This window comes from Podarcis cretensis, assembly GCF_951804945.1.
Source record: "Podarcis cretensis genome assembly, chromosome: 2".
Lineage (NCBI taxonomy): Eukaryota > Metazoa > Chordata > Lepidosauria > Squamata > Lacertidae > Podarcis > Podarcis cretensis.
Window position 1 is genome coordinate 121,440,696 of NC_137171.1, and position 17,883 is coordinate 121,458,578.

General features: G+C 47.4%; 1 protein-coding gene across 1 annotated transcript; it reads left to right on the plus strand.

Moving 5' to 3' along the window:
- Positions 1-168: 168 nt before the first annotated feature.
- On the plus strand, positions 169-17,517 carry LOC307210967 (uncharacterized protein). Its single transcript, XM_079967167.1, has 9 exons — positions 169-291; positions 2,562-3,360; positions 3,559-3,631; positions 4,778-6,185; positions 10,415-10,922; positions 12,030-12,156; positions 13,155-13,231; positions 15,381-15,507; positions 16,464-17,517. Exons 2-9 carry the CDS (start codon positions 2,617-2,619, stop codon positions 17,393-17,395), a joined length of 3,996 nt encoding a protein of 1,331 aa, XP_079823293.1. The 5' UTR covers positions 169-291; positions 2,562-2,616; the 3' UTR covers positions 17,396-17,517.
- The last annotated feature ends 366 nt before the right edge of the window (positions 17,518-17,883 follow it).

Sequence of the window (17,883 nt, forward strand, 5' to 3'; positions counted from 1 at the left end):
CTTCTGGATATGTTTCGAGTTGGGACAAAACTATAATGTATGAAAACACAGTGATAATATTCGACCTGCTTGTGTTGTGTTCAAGCAGAAACTGCTGTCCTTTTTGTACCTTTAATGGTTAAGGGGAAAACAGAGTTCTCCTTTTTCCCCTCACCCTAGAGAGGAAGGAAATGGAAAGCAAGGGGGGCTGCAATGAGCGTTGCACCTTCTCCTTCTAGGAACTGGGTTTTTGTGTTCCATTTTTGGAGAAAATTGGAGGAAGCTTGTGCCTGTGGATGCTGAGTGTTAAAGGTGCATTGATTTTTTGAAAATGGGGGGAATATAGGGGGCTGGTTGGACTTGGGAGAGGGGTGGCTGCAGGAGGAGGAGAGAATGAATGGTAGTGGAAGGGATCACTGTGCAGTGGCAGAACACCTGCTTGGGGTGCAGAAGGTCCATGCAGTGATGCTGCCAGTCAGTGTAGACAATAGGTAAAGGTAAAGGGACCTCTGACCATTAGGTCCATTCGTGGCCGACTCTGGGGTTGCGGTGCTCATCTCATTTTATTGGCTGAGGGAGCCAGCATACAGCTTCCGGGTCATGTGGCCAGCATGACTAAGCCGCTTCTGGCGAACCAGAGCAGTGCACGGAAAGGCTGTTTATCTTCCTGCCGGAGTGGTACCTATTTATCTACTTGCACTTTGACGTGCTTTCGAACTGCTAGGTTGGCAGGAGCAGGGACTGAGAAACGGGAGCTCACCCCGTCGCAGGGATTCGAACTGCCGACCTTCTGGTCAGCAAGTCCTAGGCTCTGTGGTTTAACCCACAGCACCACCCGTGCCCCTAGTGTAGACAATAGTGAGCCTATTTAAAAATCTCTTCCTTTGAACCATGGGGACTAGCACCCAGCTCAAGTGTGGGGTGCCTGCTTGCATGTAGAAGGTCTCAGGTTCAGTCTGCGGCATCCCAAGCAACCTCCCCTACAAAACCCTGGAGAGTTGTCGCTGCCAGTCAGTGCCAGCAGTACTGAACTAGATGTACCAAGGGTTTGGCTCAATAGAAGGCAGCTTCCTTTGTTTCTAAGATTCTCGGAAATTAGGGGGTGACTCACAAGCAACAACATCCAATGCCCTTTTAAAATGTGTTGGGGCGGGTTATTGGGTTGTTTTTGTTTTGTTTTGTGATTTTATATTGTGATTTTATCTCATGAACTGCCCTGAGACCTGCAGGCATAGGGCGGTATACAAATTTAATTCACAACAACAACCACAAGAAACCCTTGGCAGAGGGAGGGACAGCCCCATTAGATGCAAAACAGTAATTTTTCTGCTATTCATAAAATGGAAAGAGCTGGGCAGAATCGGGTCCCTATATAGAATCGTAGAAAGGGATCTCCAGGGTCATCTAGTCCAACCATATATATATATATATATATATATATATATATATATATATTCTAAATGAGTATATATGAGATAGATAGATATATATATATATATATATATATATATATATATTCAGTTTTACAATTTAGAATACTCATTTAAGCATCCTTGTAATATCAATGACTTCCCTTCTTCTCTTTCCATGGTTCATTTTGGATAGCATAAATCCCTGCATATTTTATATAAACTAAACCATTCAATATTCCATTATTGCATCCATCAAAACTTATTTACACTGTTGAAGTTATCATAGAATCATAGAATCCTAGAGTTGGAAGAGACCACAAGGGCCATCGAGTCCAACCCCCTGCCAAGCAGGAAACGCCACCAGAGTACTCATGACCTATGGTCGTCAAGCCTCTGCTTAAAGACCTCCAAAGAAGGAGACTCCACCACACTCCTGGGCAGCAAATTCCACTGTCGAACAGCTCTCACTGTCAGGAAGTTCCTCCTAATGTTTAGGTGGAATCTTTTTTCTTGTAGTTTGGAACCATTGCTCCGTGTCCGCCTCTCCGGAGCAGAATGGGAGCTTAATGCTGCCAGCATTTTCAAGTGTACACAATTCCCCCCCCCCCATATATTCAATAAACATTTTCCAGTCTTCTCTAAACGCATGTTTGTCTTGTTCTCTTATTCTATATGTTAAGTCCGCAAGCTGTGCATATTCCATCAGCTTAAGTTGCCATCCTTCTTTAGTTGGGACCTCGCTTGTTTTCCATAATCCAGCCATTTTCGAACTGTCACAGGTTCCCCATCTGTGGCCCAAAAGACAACCAAGTGCTGCCATATATTGTACCACGACTAAGAATAGCGATGCTGTCCCTTCAGGCTCTGATAGAAACATAGGAGGCGGTTATATTCAGGCAGAGGCTCTCCCAAGATTTCAGGCAGGGGAGGCTCCCATCCATGCCAGGAAAGGTCAAGGATTGAACCAGTGGCCTTCTGCATGCAAAGCAGATGTTCTGCCCATGAGCTATGGCTCTCTAGGTCATTATTAACATTGGAAGCTGATGTCTCAGATCATTTGTCCATTTGGCTCAGTGCTGTAGACACTGGCTGGCAGCAGCTTTCCAGAGTTTCAGTAATAATAATAATAATAATAATAATACACAATTTCTTTCCTTCGTTCATTTGCAGAGCAAAACAAATGGCCTGAGCTGAGAGACAGGCATCCCCAACCCTGTGAGTGAAAATGGCTGCAGAAATCCCAGCAGCCTCTCTGGGTCTCCAGCTCCAGTGGGCAGCAGAGGCCGGTGCGGAGACAGGAATTAAAACGGAGCAGGCGGAATTGGCAAGGCTGGGGCCAGAGATGGCACCGGAAGGGACTGTCTGTCTTGGGGGCACAGAGGGACTGCATCCGAGCCAGACGGACCCACAACGTATCAAAGAGGAGTCGGAAGAGGAGCTGTCGTCCCGGCAATGGGAAGCCCAGTGGCAGGAATTCCTCCGGACTGTGCAGGCCCCACACTCTGGGGGAGAAGGAAGCCCACAGCTCCTGGGGGATGGGGCATGGGGCGAGGCAAAGCCTTCTGGGTCCTCCTTTGAGGGAGCAGCCATTCCCAGCCAGTGGACTGGAGCAGGAGACAGCAAGACCAGCCAGGGAAACATCGGGCAAGTGAAGGAAATCAAGATGGAGGACATCAGCAGCTCTGAGGCTCATCGCCAGCTCTTCAGGCAGCTCTGCTACCGGGACGCCCAGGGCCCTCGCGAGGTCTACGGGCTCCTGAGGGAGCTTTGCCATCAGTGGCTGAGGCCAGAGAAGCACACCAAGGAGCAGATCCTGGACCTGGTGATCCTGGAGCAGTTTCTGGCTGTCCTGCCCTCGGAAATGGGGAGCTGGGTGGAGGAGCGAGGCTCAGAGGGCTGCGTTCAGGCCCTGGCCCTGGCAGAGGAGTTTCTCCTGAGGCACCAGGAGGTGGAGAAAGCGGGAGGGCAGGTGAGAGAAGCATTTGGGGGTCCAGAGTTGACAAAGGGGTTAAAAAAGTGGCTTAAGAATATGACTCCCCGATCACCCAATGAATGGTTGTGACTCCCCGGAGATTAATGCCAGGGATAATGCAAGCTGAGAAGTGAACGTGTTCTCTCTTGCTCTGCTGGGGCTGAATAGGAAAAATGTTTTTTCCTCCTCTTTCAGGGACTGAGGACCATTGGAGAGGCGGCTGCTTGTGTCACCGAAGGAGAAAAGCAGGGAAACAGGGTGACTTCAGGTAAAAATTATTTCTTCGCACTTGAATCACCGCTGGAGGGAGAAGTGGGGGGTTTTGTGATCCAAACATCTGTATGTCAGATAGGGCTGGGCAATATCTGGTTTTCAACATTGCGATATGTCACCAGCTACACAATGTGATATACCAATATATCACAATGTTTGAAAGTATTGCAGGAGGCATGGTCACTTGAGAAAAACTTATCTCTGTCCATTTCCTCCGTGCTCAAAATGGCTGGGGAGACCAAGTCAGATAGGTGGAGTGTTCTTCTTCTTATTATTCCATGCATAATTTTATAGACTTCTGTCATGTCACGTCTTACTGGATTCCCCCCCCCCAAAAAAAAACCCTTGTGGGAGAAAATTTGCTTTGGGCTTCAACACAGAAACTCACACCACATTCACAATTAGAGGAAAGGGCCCAGAGAGTCTTTGATTGCTCTCTGTTAGAACTCAAACTATATAGGAAAATGCACATCACCTTGGCTGTTTCTGACAGATTGGATCCTAAAATTCCTAGGCACTCCATGTCCTGATGAATAGCAGAGTCCCAGAAGCATATATTTGGAGTGGATGTGTCATGTAGTAATAAAATATGCAGAGTCAAAGGTCCATCAGTAAAAGAAAAAACTTTTACTTCAAGGCAAAAGGGCTTTGTTACAAAAAAAAAAACACAACCTAAACTTCAGAGAAAAAACTGCAAATGTGTGAGGTACAAACGAAAGTGAGAGAGAGAGCAGCTTGCTGAGCGCACAAATTTATCTCTCCTGGCTCAGCGTGACCTTGAGATAGTCAAAACAATATTTGCAACAGCAGTGAACCTTCTAGAATGAACTAGAATCTTCCAGCATTTTCCAGTTTCTTCCCTCAAAGACTTTAGCCATGACAGTTTCATCCTCTGGCCAAGCAGGTTCTGCCACCTCATTGTCCCAACCTCTATAATCCACCTGCACTCCTTAGAAATACTTACTCAAACCACTTTTTTTGCAGTATGTGCAGAGCCTTTCTCGTACCTTATCTGCAGTTGTCTTTCACTCTAGCCTCATAATGGGTTTAATAGGATTTCTGCCTCACACTGCAACCTTTTCTCATGGAAAGTTGCTCCTGTTCCATTAATTGAGTTTCGTATCTCCCTCTCCTCTTGCAGGTGTTGGCGGAGAAAGCGATCAAGATGGCAAAACGCTGAAAGGGGAAACTGAGGCAAAGCAGGCATGGAGGACAAAATTTGTCGCTCCCGAAGGCGACAATGTGCATGAAGTTCAGATCAAAGAAGAATATTGCGTTGGAAACGACAGGACTGAATTCCCTCTATGTGCAAAAAACTTAGCTAGTAGGTCACACCTTAGAGCAGACAGGAGAATGCACGCTGGGGAGAAACCATTTAAATGCACCGACTGTGGGGAGAGCTTCAGTAGCCAGAAAAGCTACGTTATCCACCAAAGAATCCACACCGGGGAGAAACCTTATAAATGCTCGGACTGTGGAAAGAGCTTCAGGCAAAGGATACAGCTTACCATTCATCAGAGAATACACACAAGCGAGAAACCCTTTACGTGCTCAGAGTGCGGAAGGACTTTCCGATGCAGCTCAAACCTCATTTCCCATTGGCGAATCCACATGGTGGACAAACTCTTCCGATGTTCGGTGTGCGGAAAGAGCTTCAACCGGAGCAAAAGTCTGACGTTGCATCAGAAAATCCACACGGGGGTGAAACCCTTCAAATGCTCAGAGTGTGGGAAGATCTTTAGCAGGAGCAAAAGTCTTAACTCGCATCTAAGGATTCATATGGGGGAGAAGCCATATACGTGTTCGGAGTGTGGGAAGAGCTTCAGTAGGAGGACTAGCCTTACTCTGCATCAGAGAAGCCACACGGGTGAGAAGCCGTACATGTGCACCCTGTGTGGAAAGAGGTTCAGTAGGAGCTCGAACCTTCGGTCTCATAAGAAAATCCACACAGAGGGGAAACCGTATAAATGTCTGCAGTGTGGAAAGAGCTACCGTCACAGCATCACCCTTGGTATTCATCAGAGAAGCCACACAGGAGAGGAACCTTATATGTGCCCAGTGTGTGGGAAGAGATTCGGTCATAAGCATCACCTTACTTCACATCAGAAAATACACACAGGCGAGAAGCCGTTTGCCTGTTCCCTGTGCGGAAGGAGCTTCAGCCACAACATCAGTCTTAAGAGACATCAGAGAATCCACACAGGGGAGAAGCCGTATAAGTGCTCGGAGTGCGGGAAGGACTTCAGTCGGAGCACCAATCTTAGGTCCCACCAGAGAATCCACACGGGGGAGAAACCGTACACGTGCTCCGAGTGCGGGAAAAGCTTCAGTCGGAACACCAGCCTCACTTACCATCAGAGAATCCACACAGGGGAGAAACCCTATAAATGCCCCAAGTGCGGAAAGAGCTTCAGTCGGAAAACGGGTCTTACGTCTCACCAGGAAACCCACAAAGGGAGGAACTGTATCGGTGCTCGGAGCGTGGAAAGAGCTTCGACAGTCACACACCCTTTAACTAACGCGAAAGAAACCGTGGAAGGGAAAATGGAGTGAATCCCAATGAGCACAGAAAGAACTTGTGCTGGCATGCAGATCTTCCAAATGATCCTTCTCCAGAAGGTGGTGTATAAATAATTTAGACTGGATATTTTCCTTAAGAATGGATAGATTTGATCTTCTTGCAGTCCATGGGACTCTCAAGAGTCTCCTCCAGCACCATAGTTCAAAAGCATCAATTCTTCGGCGATCTGCCTTCTTTATGGTCCACCTCTCACTTCCGTACATCACTACTGGTTTTCAAATTTAGAAAAATGCAAAAGAAAAAAAAAAAGCTTACGGTGCGAAACATGCCATAGCACGCTATATAAATAAGTAATACACCATTAACTGGATCAGGCCTAAAATACAATGGGAAATTAAAGAGGAAAAACACAGAAGAAAGGGAAGAGTATGTTTGTGTCTTTGTGTGTTTTGCCTTTGCTGGGGGAATTTCTTGAACTCTGTGGACGCCTCTCGCTTGCCTGGATGAAGGATGGAGGTTGGGTATGAGCCTTCACAGCAGACCTCATGATCAGGCTTTCCCAAACTTGGGTCTCCAGCTGTTTTCAGACTACAATTCCTATCATCCCTGACCACTAGTCCTGCTAGCTAGGGATGGTTGGAGTTCTAGTTCAAAAAACAGCTGGAGACCCAAATTTGGGAAACACTGGGCCCAGATGGTATGGGGAGAGGGCTCCCCCTAGGTAAAGGTAAAGGGACCCCTGACCATTGGGTCCAGTCGTGGCCAACTCTTGGGTTGCGGCGCTCATCTCGCTTTATTGGCCGAGGGAGCTGGCGTACAGCTTCCGGGTCATGTGGCCAGCATGACTAAGCCGCTTCTGGCGAAACAGAGCAGCGCACGGAAACGCCGTTTACCTTCCCGCTGGATTGGGACCGAGCAACGGGAGCTCACCCCGTCACGGGGATTCGAACCGCCGACCTTCTGATTGGCAAACCCTAGGCTCAGTGGTTTAGACCACAGCGCCACCCACGTCCCACGGCAGAACCCACGACCCTTTGAATTGATCTAGGTGGCAGACAGCTACAGCTCTGCCTTTGGGGAAGGATAAATGGAAGAGAAATGCTTAATTGCTATTTCCATTATAAAAACGTTTATGCTATAAAATAAAGGCTTTATAATGGAAAATAAAGTTTATACACTGCCAATCAAGCAGTGATTTTAAAAAACACACCTCAAAGCGGTTTACAAAGAGAACGAAAGAGTGAAATAATCAGTAAAAAAAAAACCCCTCCTATAATATTCGAAAGATAAAATCAACAATAAGCTAAAAACATATGCAGCGGCACTCTACATATCTGGGTTTAATAAAAATAAATGTTTTTAGCAGGTGCTGAAAGAGCACAGTGAAGGCACCTGCTTGATGTCAATAGGCAAGGAGTTCCAATGTGAAGGACCTGCCGCACTAAAAGATTGATTTCGTATCAATGCAGAACGGGGATTATGTGGCGCCTGTCAGTTCCACAGACGGAAGTGGTCGAGTGGGCAAATACATTTTATTTTCTTTTGTAAAATTCAATCTTTATTATTTTTTGAAAATATACATTTATACAACATTTATACAACACTCTGTAACAAAAAATAAAAGGATGGCAACTGAAGCAAAGGTCCTTTGTATACCTCACAATACACATGACATTGCAATTTATGAAAAAAGAAAAGAAAATCAAGAAAAAGTAGTTGAGGTTTTTAAAAAAGACTTCCAAACATTCTCATTCAAAGTGCTGGTGTTGACCTTTAAAGCCCTAAACGGCCTCGGCTCAGTATACCTGAAGGAGCGTCTCCACCCCCATCGTTCTGCCTGGACACTGAGATCCAGCTCCGAGGGCCTTCTGGCGGTTCCCTCATTGCGAGAAGCAAAGCTACAGGGAACCGGGCAGAGGGTCTTCTTGGTGGTGGCGCCCGCCCTGTGGAACACCCTTCCAGCAGATGTCAAAGCGATAAACAACTACCTGACATTCAGAAGACATCTTAAGGCAGCTCTGTTCAGGGAAGTTTTTAACGTGTGATATTTTACTGTATTTTTGGTTTTTATGTAAGCCGCCCAGAGTGGCTGGGGAGGCCCAGCCAGATGGGCGGGGTATAAATAAAATAATAATAATAATAATAATAATAATAATAATAATATTGCACGTTATCTGTTAAATACACTTTTACCGCAGTCTACGGTGGCATGCACTCTATATACATGAAAAGCACGTGGCTTCCCGCAACAGGAACTATAGTTTCCCCCCTTATGGTGCTACAGTTCCCGGCACCCTTAAACTACGGCTCCCAGGATTCCTCTTTTTGGGGGAACAAAATAAAAAAATTCCTTCCAGTAGCACCTTAAAGACCAACTAAGTTAGTTCTTGGTATGAGCTTTCGTGTGCATGCACACTTCTTCAGATACCAAGAACTAACTTAGTTGGTCTTTAAGGTGCTACTGGAAGGAATTTTTTTATTTTGTTTTGACTATGGCAGACCAACACGGCTACCTATCTGTAACTGGAACTCTTTTGGGGGGGGGTTAGTCGTGCTTTAAAAGCACGGCGCGCTTGCAGGCTAAGGGTTAAAGCAAAAGAGTCCCGCTTCCTAGAGAGGCGGCTGGAACGCAGGAAGGGATTTATGAATGGGAAGAGTCGCATCCAGCCCCTCCCCCGCGACTGGGGGAGTCGGAGGCCGCCTTTGATCTCCCTCCCCCGCCCCCCACGCGCGGCAGCCTTCCTTGTCTCCCCTTTCCAAACAAGGGATCTGGTGAGTGCAAACCCCTCGGGGTGAATTGGGGTCCCCGGGGCTGCTGTGGAAGGAGGGTGAGTGGGGAAACTGAGGCAGGCAGGGGGGAGAAGGAGGGCTGGGATTGTTGGAAGGGGCCACGCGGAGAGACCCCAGCCGGCGCTTAAAGGCGAAAGGCAAGGAGGCAGTCTCGGATTGAGGCAGGCTTCAGAAGAGGATGCGTGGAACGGCATGGAAAGGGACCCCGGGGTCATCTAGACCAACCCCCTGCCATGCAAGGAATCCCCGGGTGGGGATTCCCTTGCCTCTGTCGGAGGCAGCAAAACGGATGGATTGCATTGACATCCGTGAGACTGGTTCATATCCAACAACAACAACAACAACAACAACAATAATAATAATTAATAATTATAATTATTATTTATTTATACCCTGCCCATCTGGCTGGGCTTCCCCAGCCACTCTGGGCGGCTTCGCAAAAATACTGTAATACATCAAACATTAAAAGATTCCCTAAACAGGGCTGCCTTCAGATGTCTTCTAAAAGTCTGGTAGTTGTTGTTCTCTTTGACATCTGGTGGGAGGACGTTCCATAGGGTGGGTGCCACTACCGAGAAGGCCCTCTGCCTGGTTCCCTGTAACTTGGCTTCTCGCAGTGAGGGAACTGCCAGAAGGCCCTCGGAGCTGGACCTCAGTGTCCAGGCTGGACGATGGGGATGGAGACGCTCCTTCAGATATACTGGACCAAGGCCGTTAAACATTATTGTTATTGTTGTTGTTATTGTTATTCACTGACAGATTTTCATCTATTATAAAAGTACATAGCAGCCTCTCTGTTTTCTTTCTACAGGCCAATTACATTCCATGTGGGACGCTGCTATCATAGGCAATGTGCAACATTATCTTTTTTTAAATTAAATTTCTATACTGCCCTTCATCTAAAGATCTTGGGGCAGCAAAGAAAAGGCAAGAGGCAGGGAGTCGCCTTCTGTGAGAATAGTCTTGGGCTGGGGTATAGTTTAGGGGTTTTCATACCTTTATTTTAGATCTGGTTACGTAGGACTTGTTCAATCTGATTGTGTATTTTTGGGTGTTTCGTTTATTGTTTATGATTGCTTTTGTTGTGCTGCAATTGTCCATTTTTTCCATGTTGTATGGTCTGAACTGATACCGTGGCTCATTCCGTAGAGCAAGAGACTCTGCATCCCAAGGTTGTGGGTTCAAGCCCCACATTGCGTGGAATTGAACCCGGGATCTTCTGCATGCAGGACAACTGCTTTACCCCTGAGCTATGGCCCTTCCTGGATTCTGCAGCTTTTATTCTGTGCCTCTTTGGTGGATGGATTCCCTCACTCCCACATCATCATTCCCAGCCTCTCATTTCCCTCTTGCTTGCCTTGTTTACAGGAGGAAACCTTCATCCTTAACCAGGTGGATTTCCAGTTTTTCCTGCAAAGTACCTTCTCCGCTTGGCAACATGTGCAGTTGACCTGTTTCCTATGCTGGATTCACCTCCACCCTAAACCCCAGGCTGTCAAAAAGATTCAGCAGCGAGGGAAGGAACCGCTCCAGAACTCTCAGGAGCCAGGGATCGAAGATGGGAGAGCAGGAGCTGGCTGGGTCCCTAGCAAGACAGGACCCTTGCGTCACCCAGACTAGCAGCAGCGGGGGATTCTGGGAAAGAACCACGCAGGAGATCCCGGGCGAGGAGGTCGTCCTCAGCTCAGACGCTCAGCGCCAGCGTTTCAGGCATTCCCGCTACCAGGAGGCCGAGGGACCCAGAGAGGTTTGCAGTCAACTCCACCATCTTTGCCGTCGGTGGCTGGAGCCAGAGAGACACACCAAGGCTCAGATCTTGGATTTAGTGATCCTGGAGCAGTTCCTGGCTGTCCTCCCCCCGGAGATGGAGAACTGGGTGAGGGAATGTGGAGCGGAGACCAGTTCCCAGGCGGTGGCCCTGGCCGAAGGTTTCCTCCTGAGTCAGGCAGAGGAGAAGAAGCAGGAAGAGCTGCAGGTGAGAGATTCATCCAAGTAGAAGCTGATTTTCATGCAGTGTATATCAGCCTGTATTGGCTTGTGGTTTTGTTCTGCCTGCCAGAGGCAGTAGATGTCTGTGAATTGCAGTTTCTGGGACTTACAAGTGGGGAAATTTCTGCTGTGGTGCTCAGGTCCTGTTTGTGGATTTTCCAGAAGAGGGATCTGTTTGTCCACCGTGAGAGCAGGAGGCTGGACTGAATGGGCCACTGGATTCAGCCAACAGGGCTCTTCTTAACCTTCTTGTTTTTGCCCCTAAGCAGAATATTTTTAGGACTCGCCTTATTTTTGAGATTGCAAGTTGTTTTAAACTGTTTTTAATATTGTGTTTTCACTCTGAACAAACGACAGTTCCCAATATTATTTGTGGGTGGGAACCCATGGCTATTCAAAGTGGTCTGATAACTGCTTTAAATGCACAGGGCCGATGGGGCCTTTGTAAGGCAAGGCACATTGTAATTGGTTTTTAGAATGTTTTGACCATTTTACAATGTTTTGGGGTTAAAAATATTTTTTATTTAATAAGCAAAATAAGCCAAAGGTAAAGAGCATGCAGAAATGCCAAAGTATTACAGCAGGTTGGAAGCAGCAGAAAGTGGACATTATCACTGAACTTGTTCTAAAATATTACAAAAATGACCCATGTTTTGGGTGTTGCTTTTAAAAAAAATTAAATTGTGTATCTGTTTGTCGCCTCGGGGGAAGAAGAGTGGGATGCAATAAATAAATAAATTCCATAAAGAGATGATGATTATTTATATCTCATCCTTCCTCTCACAAGAGCCCAGCGCAATGAATGCTTTTTGTGGGGGATGCGGAGGGAAATGCAGCTTTTAAAAAGTTAAAACAAAACCACAGTAGAAAATACAATGCTTAGAAACCCGCTTCCTTCACAAAAACATCATTTGCATTTCCCACTCCACCCACTATGCGGCCCTCAGAATGTTGCCCAGATGGGAATGTGGCCCTCACGCTGGAAAAGCCTCCTTTCATCTGCTCAGAACTCAGAACCTTGCCTTTTGCTTGCATCCTTTTAAAAAATTATTTCTCTCCTGTCCCTCACCTGGGTCCCTTACATCGCTTCCAGCCCCGGACGCTGCCAGCAGAATCAGTCCCCGCTTCTTCCAAAGCCGAGATGCCTCCGTTGGACTCCAGGCGAAGTCGGTCCTCCTGGGGGAACACGCAGGAGAGCGAAGGAAACCCCAGTTGCCTGGGTAAGAAGGAGCAGAGAAGATTTCAGCTTCTGCTGGGTGTGCGTAGGAATCTAATAACAGTACAGTGGTACCTCGGGTTACAGATGCTTCAGGTTACAGACTCCGCTAACTCAGAAATAGTACCTCAGGTTAAGAACTTTGGTTCAGGATGAGAACAGAAATCGTGCGGCAGCAGCGGGAGGCCCCATTAGCTAAAGTGGTACCTCAGGTTAAAAACAGTTTCAGGTTAAGAACAGACCTCCGGAACGAATTAAGTACTTAACCCGAGGTACCACTGTATAAGCTGCCTTATCCTGATTCAGACTATTGGGTCTATCTTAGATTAGTGTGTCAAACTCCGACTGGCATATTTGAATCCTGGCAACTTCCACAGTCCTAGCCCGAGACTCTAACCACTACAACACACTGCTGTGCGTGCTCCCTCCCTCCCTCCCTCCCTCCCTCCCTCCCTCCCTCTCTCTCTCTCTCTCTCTCTCTCACACACACACACACACTCCCTCCTGAAACACTAAAAAAAATGTTTCTAAAGCAATGCAATGCTTCCCACCATTGTTGTTGTTGTTGTTGTTGTTTAGTCATTTAGTCGTGTCCGCCTCTTCGTGACCCCCTGGACCAGAGCACGCCAGGCACTCCTGTCTTCCACTGCCTCCCGCAGTTTGGTCAAACTCATGCTGGTAGCTTCAAGAACACTGTCCAACCATCTCATCCTCTGTCGTCCCCTTCTCCTTGTGCCCTCCATCTTTCCCAACATCAGGGTCTTTTCCAGGGAGTCTTCTCTTCTCATGAGATGGCCAAAGTATTGGAGCCTCAGCTTCAGGATCTGTCCTTCCAGTGAGCACTCAGGGCTGATTTCCTTCAGAATGGAGAGGTTTGATCTCCTTGCAGTCCATGGGACTCTCAAGAGTCTCCTCCAGCACCAGAATTCAAAAGCATCAATTCTTCGGCGATCAGCCTTCTTGATGGTCCAGCTCTCACTTCCATACATTGTGTCATTTCAGGTGGAGACATGCCAGCGGCCATGCAGACTGAGCCTTCTCCTCTTGCTGGTGGAGGGGCACCTGTGGCACCTGACCAGGTAGGTAGCAGTTTGGGGACAGGCTGGGCGCCTCTGTCCCTGGGCTACTTAGAATCATAGAATCATAGAATCCTAGAGTTGGAAGAGACCACAAGGGCCATGGAGTCCAACCCCCTGCCAAGCAGGAAACACCATCAGAGCACTCCTGACATATGGTTGTCAAGCCTCTGCTTAAAGACCTCCAAAGAAGGAGACTCCACCACACTCCTTGGCAGCAAATTCCACTGTCAAACAGCTCTTACTGTCAGGAGGTTCTTCCAAATGTTTAGGTGGAATCTTCTTTCTTGTAGTTTGGAGCCATTGCTCCGTGTCCGCTTCTCTGGAGCAGCAGAAAACAACCTTTCTCCCTCCTCTATGTGACATCCTTTTATATATTTGAACATGGCTATCATATCACCCCTTAACCTCCTCTTCTCCAGGCTAAACATGCCCAGCTCCCTTAGCCGTTCCTCATAAGGCATCGTTTCCAGGCCTTTGACCATTTGGGTTGCCCTCCTCTGGACACGTTCCAGTTTGTCAGTGTCCTTCTTGAACTGTGGTGCCCAGAACTGGACACAGTACTCCAGGTGAGGTCTGACCAGAGCAGAATACAGTGGCACTATTACTTCCCTTGATCTAGATGCTATACTCCTATTGATGCAGCCCAGAATTGCATTGGCTTTTTTAGCTGCCGTGTCACACTGTTGGCTCATGTCAAGTTTGTGGTCAACCAAGACTCCTAGATCCTTTTCACATGTACTGCTCTCAAGCCAGGTGTCACTTGTCAAAGGACAAACGGCGAGAGGCTGCGTGGCACCCTTTGAGGGGCAAAGCTGACCTGCTCCGTGTCGCCCTCCCTGCCTGGGATCCTTAGAAGGAGGAGCAGACTGAACGCAACACCTCTTAACTGCTGCCTTAATTATTATCGGTCAAAATTGGTGGTGGGGGGAGATGAGAACAACATCCTTGAGAGAAAATCCGGGGCATCATATGCCTGGTTACCAATACGGTGGGAAAACAAACCTAATGATTTAGTTTGCAGTCTTGTAGACCGTTTCAGAGCATTTCAGAGTGATGTGCAACACGATTAAAATACCGTATTTTTCGCCCTATAGGACGCACTTTTTCCCCTCCAAAAATGAAGGGGAAATGTGTGTGCATCCTATGGGGCGAATGCAGGCTTTCGCTGAAGCCTGGAGAGCGAGAAGGGTCGGGGCGCACGGACCCCTCTCGCTCTCCAGGCTTCACGGACCTCTCAGCAAGCAGCGGGAGCCAGCGCTGGGCTCCCACGGCTTGCAGAGAGCTGCCTGTTTGGGGGCTGGGGCAGGGAAAGCTCGGGCCTCCCCCGCCCCAGCCCCGCGCCTGGGGGGGGGGAAATAATTTTTTTCCCTTTATTTCCCCCCAAAAAAACTAGGTGCGTCTTATGGGACGGTGCGTCCTATAGGGCAAAAATACGGTAAGTTGAAATGCCAAAAAAACGAAACAAAACACCAAACTAAAAACAATAAAGCCATTCCAACGTAGCATGGACAGTGAGCCCTTTCTGAAGTTGTCACAGGGTGACTGACGTGATTTTATATCTCCTCGCAGACACAGATAAATATGTGACCTGGTTTGTAGCACTCTTTGCAACTGCCGCTAGGAAAATTAGAGCAAATTATATAGCCGAGGTAGCCACCAACTGTAAAGGAGATGAATTTATTTGACCCTATCTACAACAAGCTATATTCTTTCTTTATCACCGAACTCTGAATATGATTGCACATCGTATTAATTTACATTATTTTTAAATATATTAGTAGCCATGAGATAATTTTAGCTTATAAATTTTATTGTTTAATGTCTTAATTTGTATAACGTACTTTTATAGCTCTGTTTAGAGTAGGTAATGTCTTGATAATATAAATGTTTAAAGTTTTTTGTATCAATTCAGTATATTTTCTTTTAATTGTTGAATGAGTCTGTGTACATTGCAGCGGCCTTTGGCTATGTGCAATAAAACTGACTGACTGACTGGTGCTAAGCCCTGCCCACCAGCCAAACTGGCCTGTGGTTGGTAAGAGATGCCAGGATGTGGCTTACAATAATTGATAATAATAATTTATTTAATGATGAGGATCTGTTGTATAGTCTGCAAGGAGAAACTGTTTTCTTCTTCTTCCCCTTCCAGGGTCTGGTGACGTTTGAGGAGGTGGCTGTGTATTTCACAGAGGAGGAGTGGGCTCTGCTGGATCCGGACCAAAGAGCGCTGCAGTGGGAAGTCATGGTGGAGAATTATGGGATTCTGGCTTCCCTGGGTAAGGCTTATTGATTTAACAAAACCTATATACTGCTTGGTTGCTTTTTTTTCTTTAAAGAAGCAAACTTCTAAGCACACAAAAATGATAAAACATTAATATCATCAAGAAATGCAACTAAAAGCAGGTATTTAAACACCTAAACAAAAATGCACTAAGCTGTCAATTGGCAAGGAGTTCCACATTAACATTAAGTGCTGCCACATTAAGATAGATTTCTTGCATTGTTTTGAGTACAGTGGTACCTCGGGTTACAGACGCTTCAGGTTACAGACGCTTCAGGTTACACATTCCACTAAGCCAGAAATAGTTCTTCAGGTTAAGAACTTTGCTTCAGGATAAGAACAGAAATCGGGTTCCGGTGGCACGGCGGCAGCGGGAGGCCCCATTAGCTAAAGTGGTGCTTCAGGTTAAGAACAGTTTCAGGTTAAGTATGGACCTCCAGAAAGAATTAAGTACTTAACCCAAGGTACCACTGTACCGTGTTTCTTCTCAGTACAGTGGTACCTCGGGTTACAGACGATTCAGGTTACAGACGCTTCAAGTTACGCTTCAGACTCCACTAACCCAGAAATAGTACTTCGGGTTAAGAACTTTGCTTCAGGATGAGAACAGAAATCGCGTGGTGGCAGCAGGGGCCCCATTAGCTAAAGTGGTACCTCAGGTTAAGAACAGTTTCAGGTTAAGAACGGACCTCCAGAATGAATTAAGTTCTTAACCCGAGGTACCACTGTAAGATTGTGTAAACGGAGTCCTTATCTAGAGGTTCTGCACAGGAGTCACCTTAAACAGCATCAGAGGCCTGTCACTCCACATTTTCAGTTAATGACAATCAGCAAAATTAATTTAATATTGACCAGATCTGTCTTCCATTCTGGTGTGAGCAGCAGTCGTTCCCTCATTTAGAGGCTCCGTTTTTTCCTTGTGATCTTACTAGTTTTTTCTCTTTCCTCCAGCAGGAGATGGGTGGAAGAACGGGAATGAAGTAACACCGTGCGCGGTCTCCTTGGAAAAAGCCAGACGTTCGGAGGCGGAAGAGCAGAAAAGGGAAACTGAGGCAGAAGAGAAGAGGGGAAATCCCTTCCTCGCTTCCGACTTCCGCAAAATCCACGAAAAGACGGGCGCCGAAAAGAAGCGGATCGTGTGCGCCGTGTGCGGGAAAAGCTTCAGCCGCAAATCGCACCTTAACGAACATCAGAGAATCCACACGGGGGAGAAACCCTACAAATGCGCCGAGTGCGGCAAGAGCTTCCGCCGGAGCACGGACCTCTCTTCTCATCAGAGAACCCACACGGAAGAGCAGCCCTTCAAATGCTCCGAGTGCGGGAAGAGTTTCCGGGGGAGCTCGGACCTCCGGTCTCACAAGCGGATTCACACCGGGGAGAAACCGTACGCCTGCTCTCTGTGCGGGAAGAGCTTCAGCCACAGCATCAGCCTCAACTCTCATCAGAGAATCCACACGGGAGAGCAGCCGTTCAAGTGCTCCGTTTGCGGGAAAAGCTTCACGCGCAACACGGGCCTGACTCTGCACCACAGAATCCACACCGGGGAGAAGCCGTACACTTGCTCCTTGTGCGGGAAGAGCTTCAGTCACAGCAAGAGCCACGCCATCCACCTCAAAGTGCACGCAGGGGAGAAACCCTACACGTGCTCGGAGTGCGGGAAAAGCTTCATCGGGAGCTCGTATCTTAAGTCACATCAGAGAATCCACACAGGGGAGAAGCCCTATACGTGCCCCGTATGTGGGAAAAGCTTCAGGTGGAGCACAAACTTTAACGAACATAAAAAAATCCACACAGGGGAAAACATGGTGAATCCTAGGAATCCCTGGACTGGAGAAAGTCCCCCTGGTGGGGCACAGTTCTTCGTAATGGAGGATTCACTCTAAGGCAGAGCTTTCCAAACTTTTCAACTTGGGGACGCACTTTTGAGACATGCGTCATTTTGCGACACAGCAGTTCAGTTTTACTAGCAAACCGGAGGTTAAACTCGCGAGACACACTGCAGCCGACACACAGTTCAGAAAGCTCTGCTCTAAGGAACAAGGAAGGCCGTAGATCAGGGGTCAGCAACCTTTTTCAGCAGGGGGCCAGTCCACTGTCCCTCAGACCTTGTGGGGGGCCAGACTATATTTTGGGGGGGGGGGAATGAATGAATTCCTATGCCCCACAAATAACCCAGAGATACATTTTAAATAAAAGGACACATGTAAAAACACGCTGATTCCCAGACCGGATTTAGAATGCAATTGGGCTGGATCTGGCCCCTGGGCCTTAGTTTGCCTATCCATGCTGTAGAGACGAAAGCTCTCCCAACTAACAGAAAATCCTAAGATCAAAGCACATCACAAGAGGGAGAACCAGTGAGTGTGAAAAG